The 14,833-nt window shown below is 45.2% G+C and overlaps 1 protein-coding gene across 1 annotated transcript; it reads left to right on the top strand.

The window, feature by feature from the left end:
* Positions 1-2,724: 2,724 nt before the first annotated feature.
* Positions 2,725-14,799, top strand: LOC103642057 (probable LRR receptor-like serine/threonine-protein kinase At1g56130). The gene is made up of 24 exons (XM_008665377.2): positions 2,725-3,024; positions 3,660-3,849; positions 4,082-4,153; positions 7,523-7,594; positions 7,680-7,751; positions 7,968-8,039; positions 8,476-8,547; positions 8,625-8,696; positions 9,707-9,778; positions 9,866-9,937; positions 10,043-10,117; positions 10,248-10,319; positions 10,409-10,474; positions 10,559-10,624; positions 11,006-11,038; positions 11,141-11,205; positions 11,307-11,671; positions 11,765-11,963; positions 12,223-12,384; positions 12,475-12,593; positions 12,939-13,149; positions 13,240-13,471; positions 13,556-13,706; positions 14,172-14,799. The coding sequence occupies exons 1-24, from the start codon at positions 2,868-2,870 to the stop codon at positions 14,517-14,519; spliced, it is 3,087 nt and encodes a 1,028-aa protein (XP_008663599.1). The 5' UTR covers positions 2,725-2,867; the 3' UTR covers positions 14,520-14,799.
* Positions 14,800-14,833: the final 34 nt, after the last annotated feature.

Here is a 14,833-nt window from a genome sequence, read left to right as displayed (position 1 = left end):
GGCGGACCATTCACGCGCATGTCGTGCGCCCTTCGCCCCGGCCCGGCCCGGCGAGGCGAGCGAGCGCGCGCGTGTGGCTCTCCACACTCTCTCCTCTCATCCATGACTTGGTGAGTGAATGTGGCTTCCATATTTAAGCTAGCTCTACTCCACTAGAGCTAGCAATATGTGCTAATGGTTCCACCTATCCTCTAGCCATCCTCTTGTATGGGCTTTTGAGATTTTCTGGGATTTATTTGAATATCTTAATTGGGCCAAGTCCATAAATCCTAACAATAATTACATATGACATTTATCTGAGTTATATGTCTGTTTTATTCAGAATTATAATAGTTAATATATTTAAATATGTTGAAAGCATGTCACTTATTTCTCTAATATTACAACACAAGCTAGTACACACTCTACGCTGAATGAGCAGGCTTGCACTCCAAGGATAGATAGTGTTCTCGGTGTCCCTGTAGTTGTGTAATACGCTGGAAAGCATGCATCCTATTCTCTAGGCTGGACCTCGGCTCAAAACTGATAGACACCTTATGAAGTTGTGCAGTGTTGCTTGGGCGCATGAGCCAAAGTTCACATTCAGTTGCCGCCAACCCCACGAATTCTACTTCCTTGAGGTGAGCTAGGTGATAGACCACCTGGGGTCGTGCCCAATCGTCCAGATGGTCGCAAAAGAAAGGTGGTTCGAAATCCTCGACCTGCATGGGTTCATAGGGGATACCATTAATCAGCTTGATTTGATGCGATTAATCCTAGCCTTGACAGAAATAAGTAGCCGGAGCAGGTACTAACCATGCATGTAAAAGGAGCAGCATATGCGAAGGTGTTTGAGATTACTGCAGAGTGCTAAGATATCTGTTGCCATGCCGCTTCCTAAGGAATGAAGCTCATAACAAATATTAAAATGAACCGTCAAAGGTGTCACTTGAGGAAACTGCGGTATCCGAACTGGTCTTTGTTCTGATGAATTTAGAGACATTTTTTTAAAGCAGGCCAAACCTGTATAAAACTTTATACAAGATCGACGTGCTCCTACACATACCATCGAGCCGCAGTCAACGACGCCGTCCCACCCAAAAATATCACGTGATTAACCCTGTGGTGCGCAGTCCGGTCACAAGCACCGACACACATAGACAACCCTTCTATTGTTAATCATATTATGGAGGACTTGTAATCCAACAAAGGGACTGCACATAAAAAAAGCTTTTAATTAGAGTGGCAACAATATTTTGGTCCATTTAGCGCCACAATTATGTGGTTTTTAATCATAAACCCATAATGTCAATTTTGCATGTTATTTCCGGGGAACATATTGGTTCCGGTTTTGGAGACTGGTGCAGAAGGAAGAATCACACCAAGAAATCCTCAATGTATGTCAATCCTTGGAGGTGGTGGCTACGGATATTTTCGCAAATCATGGATGACGATCATATGCTAGAATTGAAGCTACTTAACTGTCAGCACCCTCGACTGCTGTATCGGAGCCCGATTGGCCCATGCCTGCCTTGGGGGGCTTCCCAAGGGGGGTGGGATGTCAGGGGCCGGTAGTCAGCGCCCCGGCTTTAGTCCCACATCGGCTAGCCAATGGGGCCGAGGGCAGCTTAAAAGGGAGAGTCCCCTCCTCTCATCAGCCTGACTTTTGGGATGTGAGTGATGGACTCTCTTGGCTGGGCCGGCCCACGAGCGCATGAACACCCGAAGCTGTCGAGTGTGGACTGGGCCGGGGGTTTGACGCTGACATTAACTTGTTTATGGTTCCAAACATTTGAATGTTTTATCCTTTCTTAGTTGTTCACGAAGTTGTGAGTCATTACTTGTAAGGCTGTATGCATGAAAGTGCAAAAGGCTGGAACTTATTTCCATTATAAAAAAAATCCAAACAACCTCAATAGGTGGAGGAAGTAAAATGGACTTCTACCTGTATATTTAAGTGATGTTTGGTTCACGAAATGTAACATAAATAAAAACGGCAATGATTCACTCTCGATTACCTTAAGTTTGAGTAGGTCAGTATCAGTTTATACTATGATATTGATATCTGATTGCATCAGTTAGATTTAAACAAACATAGTTTACTGTTATTAGTTAGAGAGTTATACATCACGTTACAAATATCATGCGAAAAACAAAACCTTTTATTTCTTTTGGGTACAGGAGGTAGTCATCATCGACCAGGTCACGCCACGACTGGTCAGCCGTCTCAGTTGGTGGCTTCCTGTTGCTTCGTCCTCTGAATGGGGACAGCAGTGGCGCCACTTGCCTGTATCATGTGCGTAACCGTCGAATATATAGTCGTTCGCCTTCGCCATGCATCTCCGTGTAGATTTTTTTTTCTTTTTTAGACTTTGAATATGCTTCCTAACAATCCACCGCCATGCATGTCTACTACCTACCCGCGAGCGGCGTCAACCAAGCAGGCTGCAGCACGAGCTAGCGTATGCCAGAGTTTCGTATAGACGACCATTCTTCGCATGCGCAAGCGCAACGGCCAAGCCAAGCCAACACGGGAAAGGGAAGTGCCCAAGTCGGCCAAGCCCTCCAACCAACCATCAGCGCGGATTGTTGCAATACAATCTATAGAAACAAAATACTGTATAAGTCATAGCCATAATTAGATTAAAACCACAACAATTCGCAGCGAATATGGCGCATGCCTCGTTGACCGAACAGCATTGTAGATAGAAAAATAGAGGTGGTGGTACCACTTGCAATTGCAACGTTCGGTGGTTGAGCGAGCGAGTACGGATACTCGTGTCTGCGCTGCGCACCGAGCTGAGACACGTCGTATTCAAAGGGAGAGGCCGCAAGGCACCGAGTCGAGCCGCTGCTCGAGCAGACAGGGACGCAAACGCAAGGAGACGATGAGGCCTGGATCGACCCCCGGACCATCTTCGCGCCGGTGCATCCATGGCTCCGCCGCCGCGCTCCCAACGCTGCTGCTGCTGCTTCTTCTTCTTCTGGCTGCATCGTCCGCGCAAGCTCAGCAAACGTCAAGGATGAAGACCGATCCAGTCGAAGGTGAGTAGTAGTGTCTCTCCAGTTCTTCTTCCCTGTAATAAGGCTGCTTCCGAACCATGCAGCTCGCCTGGGCCTGATCCAACCATCCGCCGCCGCCGCCTCCTTGCTTGCGCCGTCTCCTCATTCTGCGTGTTTGCTGCTCTGTCAGCCGCCTTCTCGTGCTCCGATCCGAACGAAGCTCGTGGATTTTCCATGGCGATCGATTTAGGCATGCGTTTTGATTCCATGCCGTGCAAGTGCAAGTCATCATTCCCGTCCACCCCATCCATCTCCCCGCTACTTTTACTAGTTGAAAACATGATCTCTTCCTCTGCTACCTCTGGCGATCACCACCACCTACTCTGCTCTGTTTTCCAAATGTCTCGGTTGGAAGGTCAACCGCGCCAGCCTTCCTTACGGATATCACATATTTTTTCCCTTTTGACCGCGCCGCGCGCACACAAAAAATCCACGCACCACCACCGCCCACGGCCCAACACGTATCTTGGCTTTGGCCGGTTCCGCGGTGTCAGCGCGCGGGTGCCGATTCCTGGCCGTCCGATCACCGCGGCGCCACCCTGGTCTCTGGCACTGGCAGGCAGCAGGGACCATTTCGGCTGCTAGCGCAAATGTGAACCCCCTCTTTCGGTTTGCAGCGGCGGCGGTGAACGCGGTGTTCGCCAAGCTCGGCCAGGCGGCTACGTCGGCATGGAACATCAGTGGCGACCCCTGCACAGGCGCCGCCACGGACGGCACGAACATCGACAACGACCCCACTTTCAACCCGGCCATCAAGTGCGAGTGCTCCGTCCAGAACAACCGCACCGTCTGCCACGTCACCAAGCTGTAAGTGCTTCTCTACGCGGGCGTGCGTCAGGCGCTCGACGAAACGCCCGCCTGACTGCCTGAGCCCTGCTGTGTCTGTGCGTGAATGCACGTAGCTGTGCCAATCAGCACCGATCACTGCAAAACCCAAATGCTTGTTGGAGGGTTCGACGGTGCTTCGTGCGTCTCGCTGCGCTCATGGCTGGCTTGAGATGGCATGACCTGATGCGTACTTTCTTTTTTACCGATGCAGGAAGATATACGCACTCAATGCATTTGGCCCCATACCACAGGAACTGCAGAACCTCACGCGCTTGACCAATCTGTATGTGCTCTCAACTTTCTTGCACGAGAAATTATCTGGAAGCAGCTAAAATCTCAAGCGTCATATTCCTAAAACTGTTCACTTGTGATTAACTGGGGGTTTATGTTATTTTCCTGATGCATATTGCTCAGTTTTATCCTCCCATTTTTTTTTTGTTTTGCATTATGGTAGTGGTAGAAAATTGTACAGACTTCATCTAGCGATTGCCATTAACTGTTATTGTGCTTTTTCTCATAAGCTTTGGCAGTAATTTGAGATGACATTTTTAACTTCATTCACAGTGGTCCAATGTGTTAGACTATGTGTGTGAGTGTGTGTGGGCCGGCACCACTGTTGGTCTGCCGGCCCATTAGGGTTAGGGTTAAGTCTCTATATATACATACTCAGAGGATTAGGTTTAGGGCCTCCCACTGCAGCCGCCGGCGGCTCCTTCCTCCCGCAGCAGCCGCCGGCCGCCTCCAACCTCTACAGTCGTTGCCCCGGGAGGCTCATCCCTCCCTCCCGGGGCGGCTCCCTTCCCAGCCGCCGACCATCCCTCTGCCCTCTCCCCTCCCCCAGCCGTCGGCCCCTGCCCCACCGCCGTCGGCGCCCCCATCCGGAGCTTCTCCTACTGCCTCATCGATCGCACCTCCTCCGGCGCCGCGCCGGGCTCCCGGTCCTCCATCGTCAGCTTCGGGGTGGGCTCCGTCGGCCTGTCGTCGGCGTCCTTCACCCCGCTGATCCGCAACCCGCGCATGGAGACGTTCGCCCGGCCTCGGCGCGGCAGCCCCTGGCCCCGACGGCGCGAGGTGCGGCCCTCTGGCAGCGCGGACGCGGCGGTCCGTCCATGGCGGCGCGGGTGCGCGTGGCTAGGGATGAAAACGATCGGTAAACACTAAAACCATTACCGTTTTCATATTTTTTATCGGAAACAAAATCGAAAATGGTAACTCCAGAAACGGAAACGATATCTGTATTTTGGAAACATCGGAAACGAAAATTTGGTGCGGAAAATACACCGGTAACGGTCGAAATCTAAAATACAACCGGTAAACATATCAAACTTCCCAATACAACAAAGTTGACAAAAGATCACAAAGACCACAAGTTCACAATTCATGATATAACAAGTTCACAACTCACAAGGATCACAAATTTATAATATAAAAAGTTTACAAAGATCACAAGTTCACAATATAATAAGTTCATAGTATAACAAGTTCATAAAGACCACAAGTTAGACTCAAAGTTCACAATTCACAACATCCAATCGATCTAGCTGACATGGCATGCTTACTCATGAAATATTTTTTCCTCACATAAAGAGTTTCTTCACAGCCTCACAGGAAAACTCTAAAATCTAGAGTGTGGAAAAGACAGACTGTCGGCTCTCTATCATTATATATTACTAATATATAACATGTGCATAGAAAATGGTGGATTCGTTCGAGAGATCAAATCGTTAATCCCAACTGCCTTCCAACACCATGTATCCCAAAAAAATCTTAACGCGTCCGAAAAAATACAAAAATAAGTAATCCTTATCCAGAGACGTACAGGCGATGCAAAAAAATCACATGCTGAAAAATTTCGAAAAATTTCGAGACACAAATCCAGTAATTTCCGACAAAAACCGGTAACCGAAGGAAATGGTCGGTAAAACACCACACCGATTCTGATACCGATTTCGATAGAAAATTCCGAAAACCGATTCCGTTTTCGAAAAATACCGTTACCAGTGAATCCAATCGAAAAATTTCGAAATCGGTTTCCGGATGACCGAAAAATTCCGAAACTGTTTTCGTCCCTACGCGTGGCCCCTTGCGCGGGCGCGGCCACGCCGGCCCCGGCGCGGGCAACGGCCCGGCGCACCTCCCGCGCCATCGTCAGCCCGCCTCCATCCCCATCCCCTTCTCCTCCCGGCTCCCTTGCGGCGAACCCTCTCCCCTGGCTGGTCGTCGCCCCCGTAGCTGCCCACGCCGACGGATCTCGGGCCGGTCGCGCCCCTTCCTCTGCGGCGGCCGCTCCCGCCGCCTTCCCTCGGCGGTCACTCCCGTCTACTCCCGGTTGCGCCCGATGGCCCCTCATCGTCGTCCGCGCCTCCCCTGCGCAGCCCCCTTCTCGGTGTCCACACCCTATTACCCCCTGTTCACCGACTGCCGCCGTCCCGCGCCCGGACTCGACGTCCGCGACCTTCCTGCGCACCGCCGCCCCTGCGCGCAGCGCCCTCCCTGGCGCCTACGCCCCCACGCGCAGCGCCCTCCCTGGACTTCCTGCGCGCCCTGCGCGCCGCTGCCCCCACGGGCAGCGCCCTTCCCGGTCTTCCTGCGCGCCCTGCTCGCCTCTGCCCACCGCTGCGCTGGGCCTCTGCCCACCACCGCCGACTCCCTCTCCGCTGCGTCCTCCGCCGGCACCTTTGCACGTGACGCCTCTCCTCATCGCGCTGGCCACCTCCTAACTGCCCGCGCTGATGCCCAGCAGCACGTCACCCTTCGAGCTTCTCCTGCCACCGGTGTCGTCAACACCCCTTGCCGGGTCCGGCGCAGGCCCCTGCCTGGCTGGACCCACCCCGCCGCCCACCCCCTTCATCGCCTTCGTTGGATTCGTCGCTGCCGCAGCCTTCCTGGCCGGATCCACGTTGCTGCGACCTTCCCGGCTCGATCCGCCGTCCCTTTGGCCGGATCACGTCTTCCCGGCTGGATCCGTCGCTGCCGTGGCCTTCCCGGCCGGATCCGTCGTTCCCCTTCTATTTTGCCGCGGGCGCGGACTCTATGACCGGCGCAGACGCGTGCGCTGCTGTCGGCCTCCCTGGCAGGGCTCCTTGACGTCTGGACGATCGAAGAAGCAGGAAGGTCGGCCTGCCGGTGCCCTTTTGTTGTGTTGCCCTGCCGATCGTTGACGCTCGAACGTCGACCCCTCCCGAAGATCAGGCTTCTGCTGTGTGTCTCCCGACCGCGACCACCTCGACTTCGGCTAGCTTGGCATCTAGGGGCTATCGTCTTCTTGGAGTCCACACCGGTCTCTTCTCCAGCCACAACATTCGCACCCTCATGACGCTGCGACTGCGGGGGGATTTCAACCCGTCGGCTTCTACCTTCGGCCTCTACTCCACTCTCATCGTGTGTGGTGCCCCCGTTGCGACTGCGGAGGGATGTTAGACTGTGTGTGTGTGAGTGTGTGTGTGCCGGCACCACTGTTGGTCTGCCGGCCCATTAGGGTTAGGGTTAAGTCTCTATATATATGTACCCCACTCCTCTATGCAATACAACAACCACTTTCACTATTCTACACAATGTTACTCCCATATTCTGATATTCTATGTATATATAATACCTAATGAAGGAATGATCCGGTCTCTTTTCATGACTGTCTGATCTGATGTTGTTTCAGGAATTTAGCACAAAATTACTTAACCGGGCCTTTGCCATCTTTCCTCGGGAATTTGACTGCTATGCAGTACATGTGAGATTTACAACATAAAATATTACCCTGTTACATGTTTTTTACTTAACATCAAATCTTAAACTTTTCTCTTTCAAATTACAAGGAGTTTGGGCATCAATGCATTGTCTGGATCTGTTCCAAAGGAGCTTGGGAACCTTGTGAATCTTGTATCTCTGTAAGGAAAATATTTTGTTGATACCATGACACTATTCCATTAGAAATCACCTCTAAATTTGGAATCATAAAACTAGAAATATATGTTTCATGTCTTCGTTCATTCTAGTAATTATCTTCTGTTTGGAAAAGAAGCTACAGATCATGCTTCCAAGAATAGATATTTCAGTTGTCAATTCCTTTTTGACTAACCTTCATTGTTTTGCTAATTTTGCAGAGGCATTGGCTCGAACTACTTAAATGGTTCCCTTCCTTCGGAGTTGGGAAACCTGGCAAAACTTGAGCAATTGTGCGTCTAGAATCTTTACTGATTTGGGGCATTCCATACATTTTCTTATTTTCATTTTGAGAAAAATCAAATTTTCATCTGTCAACGATGGGCTTAGTCTAGGATTGTTGCACTCCATACATTTTTTAATAGGAAAAGGTAGTTGCACGTAAGATTGTTTAGAACCTAAAACAGTTTGATATGGAATGCAGTTTTGTTGGATTGACATTGTGGAAAGGGTTAGTTTACTTTAAATAGTATTTGTTTTGTTGTACTGTTACACTTTATTTTACTTATAAAAACTTATTTAGATGGTTTCAAAAATTTAAAGCCATGCATAAGTTTTTAAAATTCAAATACTATTTAGCTGTAAAGTGAACTTTTCTCTTTCATTCTTCTCTTGGAATAGTAGGCGCCATGACTTATATTTTTTCATATCCATATCTCTTAATTGCAGGTATATTGACAGTGCCGGCCTAAGTGGTCCCCTACCGTCATCGTTTTCTAGACTAACAAGAATGAAGACACTGTATGCCTATAAAAGTTGTTTTGTTGAAAATGTTGTTCCATGCAATTCAAACTTATATTTTATTTTCTGGTGTTTAGGTGGGCATCAGATAATGATTTTACTGGGGAAATACCAGATTATATTGGGAGCTGGACTAATTTAACAGAACTGTAAGATTTTTTTACTAACCTTCATTGTTTGTAATTACTTTTGAAAGGAAAATAGTACAGACAAATTGGATGTGTTCTTATGTTTTTCATATTACTTTGATTCTGTTTGCTCCAAAGAGAATTTGTATAACATGCTACAATTATCCACAAGTTGATCCTTACTCTTAGCAGAACTTAAGTTAGTAGGTCAGACATTCAATTTAGACATATTTCACTTTTTCTGCTAGCACTTGGGAGAGATGCGCATCTTTATATCAAGAAGAAATTAAAAGGGGCAAGAGAACCCTTACAATACACCCCGAATCCTTTGTTTCACAGATTACATTTGCACTTGTGCTACAAGATATAACTACATGACCAGAGAAAGACACTAAACCACCTATCTGTGAGGCAATCAGATTTATAATATCTTTGCCCCCCGCAAAGGCCCACAGCTTAATCTCCTTGCTGGCCAACAGGAGAGTGTTTACCAGGCTTGGTGAGACTCCATCGAAAACACATCAATTGTGAAGATCCCATAGAGACCATGCCCCTAGGATGATTATGGAATTGAGACCTTGCCAGACTTGACCGTCCACTGCACCACTGTTTTTTTTTCCTGGAACATGCAGGAGAGCTACATATCATTATTATTAAGAGGCACCGCTGCTTCTTGCTTACTTCAATAAAAATGTTTTTTATATATGATTTTTATTCTGTTGAATTTCCTATTAGCATTAGTAATTTTTGAGTAACTTCCTTTTGTGCTTATATTTTCCACTTTTTTTTTTGAAAATATGAGATTGTGAGGCAAAATGCTAGGTATTGGAACTGATCAAGGTTTTCTTTCTTTAATACAAAAGCACGCAACTCTCCTGTGACGTTTAAAAATAAGTCAGATTTTTGGCTACATAAATTTATTTACTTTCACTAAAGAAATGTCTTCCTCCTCCTCCCTTGACTAGGTAGTCAGTAAATGCATCTGTAAAGAAATGATGCTTTAGATAGTAACATGAATTACAATTTTGTAGGCGGTTTCAAGGCAATTCATTTCAAGGTCCACTTCCAGCCACTCTTTCTAATCTCGTCCAACTAACAAGCTTGTAAGTAATGGCTAGAATAACTAAGTATTATTCTCTAGTTGTAATGTTACTTTCTGGAAGTGTGAAGTACCTATTTCTGTGGTGCAGACGAATAGGTGACATTGTAAATGGAAGTTCTTCAATGATATTCATCAGTAACATGACATCTTTGAACACATTGTATGGATAACTTTGTCATCAATCAATGACTCAAACTATGTCTTGATATTTTATATAGTGCAATCAAGGTATTAAGTCAAATACTCTTGGCATGCTTCATTGCAGAATTTTGAGGAATTGCAGGATATCTGATAGCCTGGCATCAGTGAACTTTTCACAGTTTGCAAAGTTAAACTTATTGTAAGGCATTTTGTTTGTTCCAAACTCCAGTCAAGTGTGATTTGTGCAAAGATGCTTTTTAACGAACTGCTATGGATTATGCTCTGTTTAATTACTGACTTCCCTCTTGTTCTCTGTTTTCCTGTTACAGGGATTTGAGTTTTAACAATATCACAGGCCAAGTTCCAGAAGCCCTTGTGAAATTGAATTCACTCAGCTTCTTGTATAGTCTTTACTGTATTCAGCTTATTCCTTTGTTTTGAAGATATTCATTTTTCATGTTGCTAATGCAAGCAAATTTGTTCCTACCAGATTTCTCGGTAATAATAGTCTTTCAGGAAGCCTGCCGAGCTCTATAGGAACTTCTCTTAAAAATTTGTATGTCATTGAAGTCCAATTTTGTTTGTGCAATAAAAGCAGGGAGGCATTTATCTATAACATTTCCCTTTTATCTTTCTGTAGAGATTTTTCTTACAACCAGCTGTCAGGCAACTTTCCTTCTTGGACTACTCAGAACAATTTGCAACTGTGAGTATTGATTTCTGAAACTTCAAATGACCACCTGAACCATATCCAACCCAATTAGGTCAACTCAAGTACTCAACCCAACCTAGTTTATATACATGCATTGAACAAGCATTGATGGTACATTTGAAATGCTGTTTTTTGTGCATCGTTATTACACACACGCACGCGCGTGCGCACACACACACAATTCTAATCATTCATATGACTAAGAATCTTTATTATAGAAACGAACGTGCTTAACCTTACACCGCACAATAAACTGATTCAATTATTTGTCCCTACTTATGTTGATTTATGCTTAAACCAGACAAACACTCAATATGCTATCGAAGTTACAATGATGCCTTCTAATTATTTTTTCCTGTGTTTCATTCTTCATAGGAACTTGGTGGCAAACAATTTCGAGACGAATAGGTTAAGCTCATATTCTGATATCACCTCAAGTTCTCAAGTACATTCATTATGTTCTCGCAGCATATAGATTGGATTCATAATGTCAATGTTTTGCATCTGCAGTGTATTACCTTCAGGGCTGTCGTGTCTTCAGAGAGACACACCCTGTTTTCTTGGCTCTCCACAATGTGAGACTGCCCCCATTTAAATTTAAAGCATGACCCTACTTGAGAAATACTAGACAGATGTACTAAATTAACACCAATGTAAAAAATTGACTTGCTTGCAGCTGCCTCTCTTGCTGTGGACTGTGGGAGCAGTAGATCTATATCTGGGTATCAACCTGATGCTGCCAGTCTTGGTGCTGCATCCTATTATGTTACAGGAGCACAAACGTGGGGTGTTAGCAATGTAGGCAAGTTCATGGAAGCATCAAATGGAAGTTACATAATTTACAGCTTACACCAATTTCAGAACACTCTAGATTCAGAACTATTCCAGACAGCAAGGATGTCGCCATCATCTTTGAGATACTACGGTATTGGACTCGAGAATGGAAACTACACAGTCACACTTCAATTTGCAGAGTTTGACTTTGAAGATTCACAAACTTGGAAGAGTGTTGGGAGAAGGGTTTTCGATATCTATCTCCAGGTTGGTTCTTGTTGATCTGATCACCTACATTTTGGGGTTTGAGCTTATGAGCTGGTTAATATTTTGTATTATTTTTTCTTGTGTTCGGCACAGGGCGAGCGTAAGGAGAAGAACTTTGACATAAGGAAGGCATCAGGGGGGAAATCTTACACTGCTGTCGAGAAGCAGTATATTGTTCCTGTCACTAGAAACTTTCTTGAGATTCATCTTTTCTGGGCTGGCAAGGGCACTTGTTGCATTCCTGCTCAAGGCTACTACGGGCCTGCAATCTCAGCTTTGAGTGCAACTCCAAGTACTCCCCTTAGATACAATCATCATTTAACATTTTTTAGATAATTTCCTTTGGGTAAATTAATGCATATATGGTTTCTACTTTGAGAAGCACTTATGGTTGAAACAATGCATGCCTTTATAGTAGTAGTGCGTATCCATTTTGAACTGTTCTATGTGCACTTTCAGTAAAAATGAGTGACAATTCAGAAACATCTAATAATCCAAATACTGCTTCTGCTATAACATCGTATTTTTCTAACAAGTGAACTTTCTCACAGATTTTACCCCTACAGTGCGTAATTCTGCACAGAAGAAGAACAGTAGTAAAACAGGTGTAATTGTTGGGGTTGTGATTGGTGCAGCAGTTTTAGGAGTACTAGCACTTGCTGGAATCTGTATGTGGAGGCAGAAAAGGAGAAAACTATTATTGGAGCAACAAGGTAAATGAGATACCATGATCACAAGTACAATATATTATGAATCAAGCTTAGATATTGTGTTTATAAACTTATCTTTTGTGATGTTTTCAGAGCTTTACAGTATTGTTGGAAGACCCAATGTATTTGTTTATGGTGAGCTAAGGACCGCTACTGAAAATTTTAGTTCCAATAACCTTCTTGGTGAAGGAGGATATGGGTCAGTTTATAAGGTTAGTTTATCTATTGTGCTCATGGATGTGAATTTGTATGAAGCCTCTGAAAGTAATTTTCCTAAGTTGTTCATAGCAAAAGGGTATACCCATGTTTTTTTAATCGTATGCTAGAAATTGTAAGTTTTTTATGTTTAGCTCATTTCCATTTTTGGGTGATGTAAAATACTTTGTTTCAATTATTTTCACGTATATCAATGTATGCGCACTAGCTACATTCACTATTGTTTTCCTTTCCTATTGTTTCTAGTTGCTATTATAGTTTCTACACAGGTTTGGTAAAATGTGAGTGCTACTTTTTTTTCTATTCAAACTTACATTGTTGAAAATGACACCTGCTTGCAGGGTAAATTAGCTGATGGAAGGGTGGTGGCTGTAAAACAGTTATCTGAAACATCTCATCAGGGAAAACAGCAATTTGCAGCCGAAATAGAAACTATTTCTCGAGTGCAACACCGTAATCTTGTGAAGTTGTATGGTTGCTGTCTTGAAGGAAATAAACCACTGTTAGTTTATGAGTACCTAGAGAATGGAAGCCTTGATAAAGCATTGTTTGGTACAAGCTCATTTCAGTTTGATACAACAGTAACTCTAGGAGTTCAGGTTTCTTATATAAACAGTAAAACTTAAACATTTATATTTGCAGGAAACGGGAAACTGAACCTAGACTGGCCAACACGCTTTGAGATATGCTTAGGCATTGCAAGAGGCCTCGCTTATCTCCATGAAGAGTCTAGCATCCGTGTTGTGCATAGGGACATAAAGGCTAGCAATGTCTTGCTTGATGCAAATCTCAACCCTAAGATCTCGGATTTCGGGCTCGCCAAACTTTACGATGACAAGAAGACTCATGTCAGCACCAAAGTTGCGGGTACATTGTAAGTGCATTTCCATATTGCCTCCTCTACACCCAAGTTATTTTCAAATGTGAGCTGGTGTCAATTTCTTACTCTTCTGTGAAGTGGTTATCTTGCACCCGAGTACGCCATGAGGGGTCATATGACCGAGAAAGTTGATGTGTTTGCATTTGGAGTGGTCATATTGGAGACTCTAGCTGGAAGGCCAAACTTTGACAATACGCTTGATGAAGACAAGGTTTACATTTTAGAATGGGTATGTTGACTCTGAACTCCATGCTCAAAGCTGGGCAGTGTTGCAGTCTGGTTTCTGTACTGTTAGTATGATCTTCATCAAAATTGATGCTAGGAATTTACAATATCAAACTCGCATGCCTTCATAGAAACCTCTTGTATCACATAGTTTCAGATATATTTTTTGTGTAATTGCCAAACTGTAAATAAAGTGGTAGCTGTAGTAATGCCTATAGGTTTATGATTCTTGAACAAAGGGTGCCAAGTTTTACTATGGCAGCATGAATTGGGATCTCATTGCTGCATAATAGGTTGATTGCATTTTTCTTCTTTTCCATTTTGATTTTGGCTAGCGTAACAAACATATTATTGTTCTGAATTACAAACATAATATAGATCTGAATCTGTACCGTAATACATAACTGAAGAAACGAAGTCGCTCCAGCGTGTCAGGTTGTAATTTCTAGCTAATCTTGTGCGCTTTCAGGTCTGGCAACTGTACGAAGAAAACCACCCTCTGGACATGCTCGACCCGAAGCTCGCAGAATTCAACAGCGACGAGGTGCTCCGTGCCATCCACGTGGCCCTCCTCTGCACCCAGGGCTCGCCGCACCAGCGCCCGTCCATGTCACGGGCCGTGTCGATTCTGGCGGGAGACGTGGAGGTGGGCCAGGTGGCGAACAAACCCAGCTACATCACCGAGTGGCAGATCAAGGGCGGCAACACCAGCAGCTTCATGAGCAGCAACGTCAGTGGGCAGTCGGGCGTGGCGCCGAGGTCGGCCTCGCACGCCTCGTCGCAGTTCCTGGGCTCTGTCATCGAAGAAGGCCGGTGATGATGAGTAGCAAGTTTTCTCAAGCGACGGACTGTTCCTTGTAATTAAACGCACGCACGTTACAAAAGGCTCTCGGATTATCTGGTTTTGACCTTTTTCGTTTTCCTTTTGAAAATTTTCGGTTTGATTTCGATTTGTGCAGTTGGAATTTGTATGCAAATGATGATATTGGATGGTTAAGTCTATTTGTAATTTTGGATGTTTTGAGGTGTGTGTGTATATATATGATGTGATCTGCAAGAACTAAGTCACAATTAGATATTGTTGTTATATTAATTTTCGGTCACGCATAGTATTCATACTGTAGTTAGCGG

This window comes from Zea mays, chromosome 10 (assembly GCF_902167145.1).
Source record: "Zea mays cultivar B73 chromosome 10, Zm-B73-REFERENCE-NAM-5.0, whole genome shotgun sequence".
In the NCBI taxonomy this organism is placed as follows: Eukaryota; Viridiplantae; Streptophyta; class Magnoliopsida; order Poales; family Poaceae; genus Zea; species Zea mays.
Note: the sequence above shows the minus strand (reverse complement) of the source record. Positions and strands in the feature narration are given on the sequence as shown.

Bases quoted from the DNA above. Each gene is read 5' to 3' on its own strand.
- LOC103642057 (XM_008665377.2), top strand. From the start codon at position 2,868: ATGAGGCCTGGATCGACCCCCGGACCATCTTCGCGCCGGTGCATCCAT. The intron at 4,154-7,522 runs GTATGTGCTCTC...ATGTTGTTTCAG, and splicing joins CTCACGCGCTTGACCAATCT to GAATTTAGCACAAAATTACT. The intron at 11,206-11,306 runs GTGAGACTGCCC...ACTTGCTTGCAG, and splicing joins TTTTCTTGGCTCTCCACAAT to CTGCCTCTCTTGCTGTGGAC.